The 14,859-nt window shown below is 47.2% G+C and overlaps 1 protein-coding gene across 8 annotated transcripts in view; it reads left to right on the top strand.

Moving 5' to 3' along the window:
- The window catches only part of LOC125337367 (lethal(3)malignant brain tumor-like protein 3), a 39,925-nt gene that overhangs the window by 13,748 nt on the left and 11,318 nt on the right, over positions 1-14,859 (top strand). For 7 of the 8 annotated variants that reach the window (XM_048327012.1, XM_048327010.1, XM_048327011.1 and 4 more), the window contains 11 exons: positions 174-265; positions 1,198-1,349; positions 2,138-2,214; positions 3,726-3,811; positions 7,422-7,532; positions 8,690-8,804; positions 8,905-9,004; positions 9,819-9,995; positions 11,248-11,379; positions 11,763-11,824; positions 14,167-14,333. In XM_048327012.1, coding sequence (XP_048182969.1) covers positions 174-265; positions 1,198-1,349; positions 2,138-2,214; positions 3,726-3,811; positions 7,422-7,532; positions 8,690-8,804; positions 8,905-9,004; positions 9,819-9,995; positions 11,248-11,379; positions 11,763-11,824; positions 14,167-14,333 — 1,271 coding nt within the window. Of the gene's footprint in view, positions 1-173; positions 266-1,197; positions 1,350-2,137; positions 2,215-3,725; positions 3,812-7,421; positions 7,533-8,689; positions 8,805-8,904; positions 9,005-9,818; positions 9,996-11,247; positions 11,389-11,762; positions 11,825-14,166; positions 14,334-14,859 lie in introns of those variants that run through there. The other variant, XM_048327018.1, reaches the window with a different exon arrangement.

The following is a 14,859-nucleotide window of genomic DNA, read 5'->3' as shown; positions in this document are numbered from 1 at the left end:
CCATTATGGTGAAAAAGAGAGAGCTGGTTTAGCTGAAATGCACAGCCCCTGGAGATCATAGCAGGGCAGTTATCATGCAAAGTTCATATTCTTTCCAGGTAATTTCCATTTCTGAAAAACCCACCAGGTTGTACCAGGGCCATGTAAAACAATCTTTTTCTTTCTCTTCCTAGGTTTCAAGGACGGAGAATTTAATTGGACTTCCTATCTGAAGAACTGCAAAGCTCAAGCAGCTCCGAAAAGCCTTTTTAAGACCCTCAGCAGTGTAAGTGGTGCTATGTAATAGAAAGGGTTTCAGTAGGTCTGGTGCTAAGTGAGTTTTGACCAGAATATTTATGTGGTTTTAATATGCTCATGTCAGAGGTACAACCACGGTACAATCAGATGCAAACTACTTCCTGCTGTGTTTTATTTTTAAGAAGGAAAACTAGTACAATTTTTCTTCCTTTCCCCAGTCACTGACTTTCCGGAGAAAGAATTTGTATTTCCCTTCCACTTTAATGCTGGAGGAAAAGATTTACTGAACCATTTATTAAATATATTACAACCGTCTGTTTTGCTGTGCCCCTACAATCGAGATATTTGTGTCACTTTCCTCTAATTTAATCATTTCCAAAATAATTTCTGGTTTCCAGCAGCATGCTCATGTGTGCCATGGGATTTATTATGGGGCTGTGGATCTTGAGCATTTGTCATCCTTCCCCCACTGGTGCTTTCTCAGTGGTTGTTAACCTCAGTTCCCTTGAACTCCTTGGTCCCGTTTCATGTTACTGTGATGACACCAAGCTGGTGGATTGGAAGCTGCACATGGACAATCCCTGACTCCAGCAGGATCAGGGCCCAGCTCTGCCCTGCTTCCCACTCAGTCACTTCTCCTTGAAGACTCTCCTAATTTTTCCACCAGTAAAACAAGATGTGCAGTGCTCATTATCCTCAGCAAATCACTGCAAGGGGTCTCAGCCTGGGGGTCTGCAGTGGTGGGTGTGCCTGGAAATGCTGTTTTTTGAGCCACATGAGCTCTTTTTTAGCAATAGTAACAGTCATTGCCAGAACTCATGGAAATCCTGTCTGCAGACCTCTTGGCAGTAACTGTAGTGTGTTTTGGTCTGTGGGTTTTGGGGCCAAAGGAGTTTGTAAGGGGGATTTCAATGGCCAAGAACGTGGCTGATTTCCTTTTCCTGGTGTCCTGTTCCTCAGCCTGTCACACCTTCTGGGTTTCGTCTGGGAATGAAACTGGAGGCAGTGGACAAGAAGAATCCGTCCCTGGTTTGTGTCGCCACCGTCACGGACATGGTGGAAAACCGGCTGCTGATCCATTTCGATAACTGGGATGAGAGCTACGACTACTGGTAAAAGATTCTGTTTCTGATACATGTCTGCAGCTAGACTGGCTTTGTTCTGCTCTTCATCTGTGGGTAATAGCTGAGATGTTAAATGCTGGCACTAAAGTTGGGATCTTCTATCAGTTTTTAGGCATCTGAATAATTACTTGGGGTTTTCACAAAGAGCCCAGTAGTTCCCTTCCCATTTGGGCAGCTCAGTGCAGAACCAGTGATGGTGGCCTGAGCTGTCTGGGAAGCATTGGAATAAGAAAACTCCTTGTGATGCCTGAAGGGGCTCCAAGAGAGCTGGAGAGGGGCTTGGGACAAGGGATGGAGGGACAGGACATGGGGAATGGCTTCCCGCTTCCAGAGGGCAGGGATAGATGGGATATTGGGAAGGAGTTGTTCCCTGTGAGGGTGGGAGGCCCTGGCACAGGGTGCCCAGAGCAGCTGGGGCTGCCCCTGGATCCCTGGCAGTGCCCAAGGCCAGGCTGGACATTGGGGCTGGGAGCAGCCTGGGACAGTGGGAGGTGTCCCTGCCATGGCAGGGAATGGGACTGGATGAGCTTTAAGGTCTCTTCCAACCAAACCATTGCAAGATTTTTCTTTGTAGTTCCCTTTCTTTTGGGATAGCTTGAATGCCTTGAAAACCTGGTGTTACACATTCTAACGAGGTAGTGCTTGTCTTCTACACCGTGATCACACCCACTGAAAGCATCTGCTCACCCAGCAAACACCTATCAGACAGCGTTTGAAATCCTGCCTTTCTTTTTGCTTTCCATCTGACTGGTGCCAACTTTCCCTCTTTGATTCAGGTGTGAAACGAGCAGCCCATATATCCGTCCTGTCGGCTACTGCCAAGAAACTGGAACCCCACTGACAACACCACCTGGTAGGTTGCAAGTGAGACTTACTTCCTGCCTCAGCCAAAAAACCTGCAAACTGTATCTTCCACATAATTACATGTTTGCAAGTTCCAGGTTTGCTTCAGAACTCTTTACTGCCTGAACAATATTATTGTTCCTGCTTTTTGCCACTGCAATTTATGTTGTTTCATAGTTCTTTCAAGAAATGGAACAGGGTTTGGTAATTTATAATTGAATTTGAGTTTAGAAGGGAAAAAGTGAGAAGGATTTCCAGCATTTCCTTCAAGGTGAGCTGGGAGAAGAAGGGATCAGTTTCATGATTTCCTAGATGGAATTTCTGGAAATCACAGAATCACAGAGTACTCTGGGCTGGAAGGACCCCCAGGAATCATTGAGTCCAACTCTTAAGTGAATGGCCCATAGAGGGATTGAACTACAGCCTTGGCGTTGTTAGCACCACGCTCTAATGGTTTCCTAGATGGAATTTCTGGAGTAAGTGAAGCCACATCTCTTTCTGCTGGGCTGGAATTTCGTAAATGAAGAGAATGTTGGCAAATAAGAGAGGGCAGAACATACAGGGAAACCAGTGTTGTTTTCAGGCCTCAGAAGTGCTCATTCACCTTCAAAATAGCAAACATAAAAAAATTAAGCCTGACATTTGTCAGACTGACAGCCCTGGAGCAAGAATTCCTGTATTTACTGCGTTCCAGGTTCAGCGGAGCGGGAAGCACTGCACGGCCCCTCTGCACGGGTGACATTGGCCTCAGTGCCTTTGCTGTAGATGTAGAAGGGGTTGTGAACGTTCCCTCTCAGCAGCACCACATCTGTCCCTGCTCCTGGAAAGTTCAGCAGGGCTGGGCTCTGCAGTTCTCTGCTCATGTCAGGATTTCCTGTGCCCCCAACAAAACCTGCAGCCAGTTCTGGTCTCTCTGCTGAGGGACTTCAGTGCAGCGGTTTGCAGACTGTGCTCTGCATTTAGTCACTGCACTGCCAAAAGGAACCCGTCCTGGGGGTAAAAATTACTGAAATAGAAAGAGGAAAAAAGTAGAGCAGTTTCTTAAATGTAATTGCCAGGGAGGGACATCCCAGTGTTGTTAGAGCAGCACGCCCGTGGAGCCTTTTCTCTCCAGGCTGCTGGTTTCACTCAGCCTGGGTGAGCGGGCAGCAGGAGAGGAGAAGGTTCTACAGTCTTACAGGCACTCACATGTAGAGTAGTTAATAAAACAGGAAATTAATTTAGTGATGCCGTTGCACATCACAGAATCCTCTGACTAGTTCTTAATTGGAGCTTTCTCTAGAGAACAAGAATTGATTAAGCTGTACAGAAATGAGCTCGCCAGGGTTCAAGCCCAGTCCAAAACTGGGGCATAGATAGAGCTGCTCTGGGTGCTGGAGGTGGGTAGGAGCAAACAGGCTGCTTCCCAGCACCATCCATCCACTGTAAGTGCCAATTACAGTGTCACAGAGCTGTCTTTTTGCTGTTTGTAACAATACATGTGGGGCTTTTCTTACCTAAATATTAAGTCTGTTTTTTCAGGATACAAGGATTCCAAAGGCTTCTCATGGGAGAAATACTTGGAAGAAACTAATTCCCAAGCAGCCCCAGCAAGAGCCTTTAAACTGGTAGGTGAATCTCTTTGATTGTTCTTGCTCAGGTGCTGTTATCTACCCTTTTTTTGCTAGAGGCTTTGTTTGAGGGTGGTTCACCTCATCTGTGCCAGGCGGGTGAAACTGTGGTTTACTTTAAGATCATCTCAGTGCTGCTAAAACAAAACACACAGCAAAATACAAGATTTATTTCTTTTTTAATACTGTGAAGAGCTGGCTTGGAAAGGATTTTAGACTAAATATCTTCAGTGGCTCCATTAACAGATTTAAGTGAAGAGCCTTCAGTCCACACAGGTAACTGTGTGTTCCAGAGGAATGTGGGAAGTGCCTCACAGAGGGCACAGAGGGGAGAAAGAGTGCAGTCATCTGGTGTCCCCTCCACATGACGTTTTAAAAACCTCTCTAAAATTCACCTCACAGTTGTGCAAATCCGTATTTCCTTGGCTAGTGAGGCTGGAATTAAGGTAGAGAAGTTCATATCAAGGGTTTATGTGTGCTAATACAAATCTTAGTCCTTCTGGGGAGGAGCCGGCTGTGCCCTCCACAGAAATAAATGTGTTAACAGATGAAAGAGCATCTCTGCCAAACCCCTGGGTGGGCTAGGACCATCCTGCAGACTCAGTGTGAAGGTGCTTCTCTCAACCTTAGGACTGTGAGCTTTTGTTTGTTTCACTGCAGTTCAGTGTATTTGTCTGGAATCTCACTGTGAGCTGAAACAAAACAAAAGCCTTTAAAATAACTGTACTTTTAAATTGATTTTTTTTCCTTCCACACTGCTGGCTCACCTTGCTAAACTTTGCACTGTGTTTAAAAACTCTTCCATGCCATCGTGACACTTGTCTTGGTTCCTTTTGCTGAAGCGGAGTTGCAGGTTTATACCTGCTGCCCTCCCGTGTATTTTTGTGGAAAGGTCTTTGGGACTGAGGAGGAAAAGCAGTCAGGGGGACCTCAGATAAGGGAGGCAAAAATCCAGCCAGACAGATTCGATAATTGCCAGATTTCAGCGGTGTCCACTTGAGGTTGGTGCAGGCTGCAAGGTGGTGTCAGGGAGGTGGAAGAGGTTTTTGCCTCTTCAGAGAAGTGTAAGGCTTTAACTGGAGTTACCAGAACATCCCTGGGATTGAGGTTTCCCATAGCTGGGAAGCACCTGGGAGCCAGAGGGCAGGATGAGGAGTGAAGGCTGTCAGTGGGACACAGCTGTTGCCCCCAAGGGTGAACTAAGCCTTTTTGAGCTCCTAAAATCCCAATAGAGCTGGAAAATGTGAACTTAAAACTCCCAGCCCAAGTCCTCAGTAATCTGCTATTGTGGCTTCTTCCCTCAGATTTCCAGGGTCTAAAATGTGGTGAAAAATGTCATCTGAACATGAGGGCTTTGCTCAGGACAGGCAGCCTGTTCAGTACTGTGAACTCCCTTCTTTGGATTCTTCCAAAGTGTCTTCCCAAGGGGGATGCAGCTGCCTTGTCTGCCTCTGCAGCCATTGTTCTGCTCCTTCAGGTATCAGGCTCTGAGAGAAGAGTGGAAGGACCAATTCTGGCTCTCATGAAACTCCAGAGTGCAAATTAGCATCTAAAGCTGTGTTTCAAAAATGAGACAGAAAAGAAAAGGTATTTGATATATCAGCAGTTAATAGAACTCTTTCAAGATCGAACCTCGTTATTTTTCTGGCTTGGTTGGACTGAAGCGCAAATAAATGGCAAAGCTATTGATTTTTTAAAAATTATTGTTATTATTATTATTATTATTCCAGCTAGCAATTACAGGAAATCAGTACATAAAAATGCAGGTGGAGAGCCAGAACAGGCATTTCTCACTGAATTAGCTTTTAACAATTTTAAAGAGCTGTCTTATGCAGTCTGGAGACACAGGTCATCAGCACAAATAGCAGGTCTTGGGTCTGGCTTTCTGCCCTCTCCACCCGAAAACTCAAGAGGCAGCTCCAATATAAGTATTGCTATTTCAGCCCATCCTCTTGGGCTGCCACTTCCAAAACATTCATAAGCTATTTCCAAAAGGGCAGCAACCCTTTAGCAAGGCTTAAACAAAGAGCTTGGCTCCTCTTCTGGGCAGGATTTGGACCTTGAGCACTCAGCTCCTCCTTCAGAGAGGACAGACAAGATTGGCTGGTTCCGCTGCTCTTGCAAATAAAAGCAGTTTAGATTGTCTATTCTCTGGTGTGTCTGGTGTCTGACAGCCCATGGATAGGTGTCTGTGTCGGGTGAAATGACCCAAGAGGAGCTTCAGGTTTGGAGTTAAACCCCTAAGCTCAGGGTGCATCTCCTTCCTGCCCCCTGGCACAGGCAGTAAAAAGGGTAAGGAAGATTGGGAGGGAAGAGTGATTATAATAATTTCATTAACCTGGCCATGCTCAAATAGACAATTTATCATTTCTTGCTGCAATCCTGACCTCTGTGTGCAGAAGTGAGAGGGACATGTTTTGAATGAGCATCCATAACCCCCAGCTGAGGAGGTCAGAGGAGGAATTTGAAGTCAGATAAATGGAAACATTGGTAAAAGCTGTCTATTGCTCAGAGGTTACATAAGGTGCTGCAAAGGGCACATATCAGTCAAAGGACATTCTGGAGTTTTCCCAAAGTCTTTGGGGTTTGAGGAGAAGGGTGAGTGAGCCACTGCAGGGGGACGCTCTGGGGCCGGAGCTGCTCCGAGTCCCAGCACGGCAGCTCCCAGCAGCAGTTCATGAGCAGCACAGGTGGTGTCATAAGGAGCAGAGGGTGACCTGTGTAACGAGGGTGACTGTGACAGGCAGGAGCTGTGGCTGATGCCAGGGAGGACGTAGGGTAGTGAAGAGAGACTTCACCCGGTGGCGTGTTCACATGTGCACAGTGGGGAACTGGCCACTGTCCCTGCTGGTGGGAGATCACTGAATAGTCAGGGTTGGAAGAGAGGCTGGAGATCATCCATTCCACCACCCTGCCAAGGCAGAGTCACCCAGAGCACGGGACACAGGTGGGTTTGGAATTCTGCATCCAGGTGGGTTGAGAGAGAGACTCGCCAGAGAGGAGACTCCACGCCCTCCCTGGGCAGCTGTTCCAGTGCTCCACCGCCCTCCATGGAAAGTTCTTCCTCATGTTGAGGTGGAACTTCTTGTGTTTCAGTTTAGGGCCGTTGCTCCTTTTCCTGTCGCTGGGCCCTGCTGGAGAGTTTGGCACCACCCTCTGACACTTGCCCTGGAGATATTTATATGTACTGTTGAGATTTCCTCTCAGTCTCCTCTCCTCTAGAAGGCCAGGTCCCTGCTGTGTGGGAGGTTTGCTGTCAGGCTGGGGAGGCCGTGTCAGTGGAGCTCATGGTGGTTCCTGGCCTTTTGTCCGTGAGGGAAGGGCCTCTTGCCCTGGCTGGGACAGCTGCTCTGTGCTGAGCCACCTCAGGCTGCTCTCCAGCAGTTTGGGGCTGCTGACAAACACTCAGCTCAGTCCTCTTGGGAACTCTGATTTTAACGTCTTGGAAGCTCTGATTTTAGCCTCTGAACAGTCTGGCATGTGAGATAACCCAAAGCTCCAAAGGCAGCTCGGGGTGGATGGAAACGGGAGCACATTTCATTCAGAGCAGGTACCAGCTCTGAACTCCAAGGCTTTTTAGCATTCTGCTTACAATGCTCTCTTCCAGCGTCCTCCTCACGGATTCCAGGCTAATATGAAGTTAGAGGCTGTGGACAGACGAAATCCCATCCTGATAAGAGTGGCAACAATCGTTGACAAAGACAACCATCGCGTTAAGGTTTGATCTTGCTCCCGAGGGCACAGCCTGTGCTGGGAACGCCGGGATGGGCAGCGCAGGGAAAACACCCGTGGGAATGAGGAGCAGCAAATAGCAGCCTGGCAGCTGCTGTGGCCTCCAGGCCTGCCCAACTGGAAGTGATTCCTGTTGCTTTGCTTTGCTGAAATCTGATGGAATCGGCCTGGTGTTAGTTATTGTTCTAATGTAACTGTTTTGAACTAACACTTGACAGGGTGATGTCGCATCTCCTGGAATTTTCCTGTGATCTCCGTGATTGAAGGCAGCATGAGTGTTCTGCTGTGGGAAGCTGCCTGACTGGGGTTTTTTCCTACCAGGAAAGGAAAACCCAAAGCAGTTTAAACCCTGGTTACATGTGGGAAGTGGCCTCATTCTCCAGTACAAATTTGTCACATAAATGCATTTTAACTTAGTCTTTTCATGCAAATATATTGCCAAAATAATCTGTTTTGCTTTGGCTTCTGAGGAATTAAGTGTGAGCCAGCTAAAGTGGAGGCTGCAGTGATGGAGACTCCATGGCCACAGGTCTCCTTCCCAAAGGATGATAACGTGGGCAGGAGTGGAGTTCACTCCCCATTATCTGGTTGATTCTCAGTCTCATTGCTGTGGACAAAAGCCAAGCTTTGCCAGCCCATAGTGGCATGAAACGGAATGAATACATTTAAACTTGGCTGCATGAACAACCCAGTAGCATTTAAACTCCAGTGATCCTCAGTCTTTGTTAACCTGGCCTGGATCTGAGCTAACTATTACCAGTCCCTTCATCCAGCAGAAAACTGTAGCTCATTCACTGCAAAACTCACTGAACTTGTTGGCTTTTATGGTGTTTTGGGATCATAAGAAAACAGAACAATTAAATAAGTATTTGTGTTTGCATAGCTTTGGACTTTGAGTGTTAGAGCACCCACAGGCTGTGGGGTGACAGACTGTGCCACCAGAACGTGGTTGTTCTGTAGAACACAGGTGCAGGAAAACAGTCACACTGAGCACAGAGATGACTGTGCCTGACTGAAAGATTGATCTGAAAGATTGAATGAATCAGCCTCAAGCTGAGCAAGGTGAAACAAAGGGGGAAGTTAACATAAAAGCTGAGTCATGCCCTGAACTGTGTCTTTCCCTGAGACTTTTGCTTCTTTCAGATACATTTTGATGGCTGGGACCATCACTACGATTTCTGGGTGGATGCAGACAGCCCTGACATCCATCCTGTGGGCTGGTGTGACAAAACCGGGCATGCTCTGCAAGTGCCTCTAGGTAAGTACAGGACACCCTTTGGTACCCTGGATAATCTCCTAAGTGCAGTCTGCTCCTCGCGTGCAAATCTGTTTAACTTTCTTTTTTTTGCTACTGCCAGGTGCTGAAGACCCAGAGGATGCAGTGGGACAGGCGTGTCCTACTCCAGGCTGCCAGGGGATCGGGCACGTGCGGGGCCCCCGATACGGAACACATTACACGTATGTGGATGAGTGCTGTTAGTAACAATGATAATGACGATGATGATAATAATAATAATAATAACAACAATGCACCAAGCAACTGCACTGCACTGAAATGATCTCAGGATGGTTATTCTGGAGATAGTTGTAATTGAAATCACAGCTCCCTCTTGTGTCTAAGCGGACTGTTAGATCATAAATTCTGTTTATACCACTATAATCATTATAGCTGCAATGCAAACAGATTCATTCACTCCAATTTCTACATTCCAGCAGTACTGGAGGAGTTCTTTTTGTGAAATATACCCAAGAACAGCATGCAAGGAGACAGTGAGGAGAGGGCATGGGTAGGATGTTAGAGTGTAAGTGAGGAGAGATCGCTCATGTTTTGTGCTCTGCCTTTTGATTTCTTGTGTGCTCTTGGAAAAGGAAGCTTTTTCTCAAGTAAATTATTTTAAGAGCAAGAAAACAATCTCAGGTGGGAGGCCTGAAGACCTGGTTGTTTATCATGTAGTAAAGGGCTTTGAATTTTCCAGACTGAAAGTTGCAGAACTCTGTTGATTCATGAAATGTTGTTCAGATAAGCAAGTTACAGAGGATGAGCTCTTCTTGCCCTCCGAGGTGGCTCTTTAACAAAATGACTTTGGTTTTTAATTCTGCCATATAGTCCCCTGCTTTCCCGCACCTAGAGCTGGGTAACAGCCCTTCCCGAGAGTTTGTGGCCTCATTTTTTCTGGGTTTGTGATGGATTTCTCTGCCTGAGACAGGGAAGACTGTATGACTGTAAAGCCTTCATTGCCCTCTCTCTCTGGTTTTTGTTTCTCTGTCACAGCTTAGTTGGCTGCCCATACTCAGATGTGAACCTCAGCAGAGAGAACCTGTTACAGGACCGGCTGAGTGGGGAGAGACCTTCCCCTGGGAACAGCATGCAGAAAGCCAGGAGGCTGGAGACCCCTGTCCCCTTGCTGGGAGCGGGGGAGTCTTCTCAGGGGGACTCTTCACAATCCAGGTAAGCTGGATTTTACTGTTGGCCAGGTCCTGGGGAACAAAACCATTTACAAGGATGAAAACCACCGGAATTGGCAGAGAAGCAGCAGAGCATTGAGTTCATCTGTCTGTAATACTGACCTGTGCCCCAGACACTCTAACACAGAGCAGTGCACTTTTATACCCTCATATGCCTTAATAGGTTTCTTGATTCCTTAATCCTGCTCTGGTCAAAGGAAATTGCATTCTGTCTCCATAAATTTTCCCTTGCTGTTTCAATTTAAAATATGTTCTTTTCCTTCGTTTCCTGTCCTAAAACTATCAAGCCAAGGTTGTTTTGCGCTATTAAACTGTAACTGCGATCCACCCGGGGTTGGCTGAGCACCGTGTGTGTATCACTTAGCAGCAAACAAGCTGAGCTCTCTCAGATACTTTGTTTTCTTAAAATAAATTCTTGCTATTGAGCAGCACTGAAGGAAACTGAATCATTTTCAGTCTTCACAAATCCAGTCTCAATAGGGCAAATGCCAGCAATACTTCAGTTCTTTGTTGTATGTGAAGGCTTATCTGTATTTTAAGGTTCATCTTTTTGTTTGGATTTATAACATTTTCAGGATCTGTTTGTCCAGAAAAAAGGAATGAATGCTTCTTTCTCCTCCCTGGCCTTCATGGCCGAATTGCTTCCTCCCAGCCCAAAATCTAAGCAGGCATCTTTATTCCCTAATTTCTACACCAAAATTGATTGCATTTCAGTGGCACTGTTACCATAAAGCCCTCTCAGGAGATTTGGGATTCTCACAGAATAAATGGCATTCTAGAATTGTAATATATTTATTTTCTTCTAAGCATTTCATTTCCTGATAGTGGGAGGTCTGAATTCAGCCTGTAAATCTGGTATCACCCTGCTGCTTGTCCTTCCTTGGCCAACTCTGTAGCTCAGTTTATGCATCAAACTTAGTCATGGAAACTCTTAAATGTTACCCAGAGGTATCAAGATTCAGAAATCTTAAATCTCTTGCTTTCACCATAACACAGTGGTTTCCTGTAGCTGCTGGGATCAGAGCCTGAGTCCACAGAGGCTGATTTATTTCACATAAACTCTCTCAATCCGTGCAGAAGAGGAACAAAGCACTTTGTACTCATGGAGGGCAGAGGAAAGTTCTGCCACAAGGTGGTGGTTGTTGCTCTCACTTGCCAGGAGCAGCCGGCTTTGCTCTCCTGTGGGAAAAGGGAACAGAGGATGTCAGCTCAGCTACTGTCATCTGTCTTTCCAGAAAATCTGCATCAGACAGTGAAAAGTGGTGTCAAAGCAGCATCCACACTCCATCAGAACAGTCGGAAAACAGTCAGGAGAAAGACTGGGGAGAGGAGAATTCCTCTGCAGACATCAAAGCCACACCAAAAACGTAAACAAGGTTTTTGTGGTGTATTTTCATGCATTAACGGTTGTGTTTCTTGATGCCGCTGCTGTATCTGAAATAAAGATGTAAATAACAAACAGCTCAATTTGATCAGAGTTTTGCAGCAGTGTTTTAGAATGACATGGTAAATCTCCTCCCTTCCTCCTGATGTTTTGGGCCCTCTCTTTCCTGCAGTAAACTCAGATCTGAGTTCTGGCCATGAATTTAATAGAACAGCCCTTCGCTCAGAGGGAGGTCAGGGATGGAGCTATTGCTTATTTTAAGAGGAAAAAGTTTTTAGTTTCTATAAATCCTATTAATCTTTGTATAGAGAAGAAATTACATCTATTTCTGTATCTTCTGAAATGTTTTGTCATTGATGCTTTCAGGCTTGGGTGCTCACATGCCTATATCAAGTTTCAGCTGGTGAAACAGGAAAGCAATGGGAAAGGTTGGTTAGATTTTATTCCTTCTTTCTCTGTGTGTGCCTATCTCTGCAATATCCCCACAGTCACGAGGAGCATTCAGAACTTCACAGCTTTTTTTGCCTTTGATTCCACAGTCAAGAGAAAGCACTTGCTGGAGGTGATGACAATGGTAGTTTTTCTTCCTTTAACGAAGGAGGAGAAAGGGTAAAATTACTTAGAAGTGAAAGGTTTAATACTTTGTAGAGTGGAGCCTTGTATTTATTAATGGAGAAGACAAGTTTGCACTGCTTTTTGTGCCGCTGCAAACTCCTCTGTAGTGACAAGGGATTCCAAACAGGCTGTGACCTGTGTCAGGCTGTGACAGAGCCAGCACAGGGGTCAAGGGAGACTTGCTCAAAACTTAGCAGATAGTTTAGGTTCCATCAACCCCTTTTTTTAGACCCTTATGGGTATTCAGAAACATATTCTAAATCATTGGAGGACTTTTTAAATGTTCTCTTTGCGATGAAAAAGAAAATGAAAAGCTAAGTGGAGAAACAGTGGGGTTTTTTTCCTGGTACATGACAGGTTAAGTTTTCAGAGCAGCTTTCTGCTATTACTTTAGGAAACCATATGCTTAACTTTCAGATTTACTATAAAAAGCCATTTCAGAGAACGGAGCTGACCAGGCTTTTAGGAGGATTTAACATGGTAATAAGTCTCCAATCAAAAATAGCTTAGCAGGCAAAAACTGGGACAGGTGCCTGGATTTTTTTTTTTTTTTTTTAATACTCATTTTTACCTAGTGCTGAGTTTTGCAGTCAGAGCTGAGGGCTCTGCCAGCTCCAAATTGCAGTTGCAGCTGGCAGGGAAAGCTGCCCACTCTCCCTTCACATTCACCTTCCACAGAGTGATGGAAATCAGGGGAGGGAAATGCTGCAATAATCCACTGACCTGTAATTTCACAGGTACCCAGAACTTTCCTCCCAGCTACGTTTGAACTATGAGATCACTGCTTCTTCCTCAGAGGGAAAGTCACTTGTTTATGTCCAAGGATTAGGGCTTAGTGGAGAAAAGGAATTGGTCTGAGGTGGAAGCAGTGCCCACCCAACAGGGACATGGCAGTGGGGGAAACCTTGGGCATGAGTGGGACCTCCTGGAGCAGGAGGTGGGGACAAGAGCAGCTGCTGTCTGTCCCCACCACTGCAACAGTGCAGCAGGGGAGGAGGGGGTGACAGCCACAGTGTCCTGTGCCTTCTCATCACCAGGAGCTCCTGAACTGAGCAGTTCTTACTCAGACTTCCATTATCCTCCCTTGGTTTCATTATTAGAAATTTGATGTATTGGATGCTGTCTCATGTCCTTTAGGGATGTGCAGATGAGCTGAGGGGGCACTCTGGGACCAGGGGAGTGACTGTTTACTAGGACAGGCTTTACCTCCAGAGCTGCTTCCCCTTCGGCTGGGGGGGAGCTGGCAAACCACGGCAGTCTGCTTTTTCTTTGTATTTTGGCTGCTTTCCTTGTGCTTTCCACGTAGTGACTGCTCACCCCCCCCACCTTACACCCCAGCCCACTGCAAGCCGCCGAGCAGAGGCAGCAGCGGCCGCTGAAGGCACACAGAGCGTTCCCGAGGGCTGGGATGCCGCGGGAATGCTGCCGGGATGCTGCAGGGGTGCTGCGGGGATGCTGCGGGAATGCTGCGGGATGGCGCTGAGCAGCCTGCGGGGCGGGGGTCGCGGCAGCCCCCGAGCCGCTGTGAACCAGAGGAGTGTTTCCAGCCTGTTCCCATCCTCTGCCCGGCTTCCTGTTGTATAACCAGCACGTCTCTGTAGGACCATGACTCTGCACTGCTCCAGTGATCTCATTAGGGAGGGGTGATTTCTTCCTCCTGTTCTTGCCTTGGTTTTCAAAGCTTCCATCAATTGACACATGAGGAGGGAGTTGATGTCTGGAGGTACCTTGAGCACTCCTGGCCTGGGAGTCTCCTGGGGAGCGAGCCCAGGCCATGCTGGCAGCACAGAGCTCTGGCTACAGCTGGGGCTGGAACGGTGCCATCAGTTCCCAGCCGAGGATGCTGTTACCAGAACTCCTCCACCTTGTCAATAAAATGCTGCAAACATCTTCTCTGTTAGCAGCATGACATCATTTTCCAGGGAAGAAGCTAACGATAAAGCCTCCAGCCTGGCAATCTTATCTTTTTTTTCCCTTTCTCCTGCTCGGGAGGGTGGGGAGAATGCCCTGAGAGCTCAGTGTGCCACACAGGAGCCGTGCCTGGCTCTGCTCACCCTGCCTTGCTTTCCCCTCCAGGCTGTGACCCTTTCTCCTGCTTTGTTGTAGTTGCTCCTACTTGAAGCCTGGCTCTGACTCCTCTTGTTTCCTTTTCCAGGCCCTGATTTGGATCTCCAGCAGGCCCTCCACCAGTCTATCTTCATGCCTTCCCTGGCCTCTAACCCGACCCACCGCCTCCATCTCTTCTGGGAGCAGCACTGCAGGCTCTTGCCAGAGGTCTCGGGCCTGACAGCCAAACAAGTTGCCAAATGGACTGTGGAAGAGGTGAGTTACCTGTTCCTTGTTCGCTCTCCTGGGCTGCAGGAATGCCAGAGCGCTCCTCCTCGGGAGTGCTAATTGGGAGACATCTTTATTTCCTTCCCTTTCCGAGGCAGTGCTCCTGTGTTTGCTGTGAGTGTGCCACAGCTGACTCAGCTGGAAGTTAGACCCAGGACCCTGTTAACCCTCTGGTATCCACAACTTACTGCCCTCAATAGGATTCCCTCCCTCCCTCCCTCTGTTTATTTACCCCTCGATCTCCCAGTCCTCAGGCCTGAAGTATCATTCTGACAGCAGATTCCCTTCCTCTGATCTCCCTCCCCCTCTCCTGTGACTTTGCTGCTGATTCACTTTTACAGTGCAGAGAATTCCAAACTGCGCTGTGCATGCCCACTCCTCCTGCATCTCCCTACTTGATTCTCTGGGAACAGAACTGCCCACAGCCTGACCTGATTTCTGGCAGAGGTAGCTGTGCAGCTGGAGATGTGTCTCTGCAGCTCTTGAAATGTCTTCTGTAATTAGGTGGTGTGTG

The sequence above is a fragment of the Corvus hawaiiensis genome, chromosome 23, assembly GCF_020740725.1.
Source record: "Corvus hawaiiensis isolate bCorHaw1 chromosome 23, bCorHaw1.pri.cur, whole genome shotgun sequence".
In the NCBI taxonomy this organism is placed as follows: domain Eukaryota; kingdom Metazoa; phylum Chordata; class Aves; order Passeriformes; family Corvidae; genus Corvus; species Corvus hawaiiensis.
This window is presented reverse-complemented; position numbering and strand designations above follow the sequence as displayed.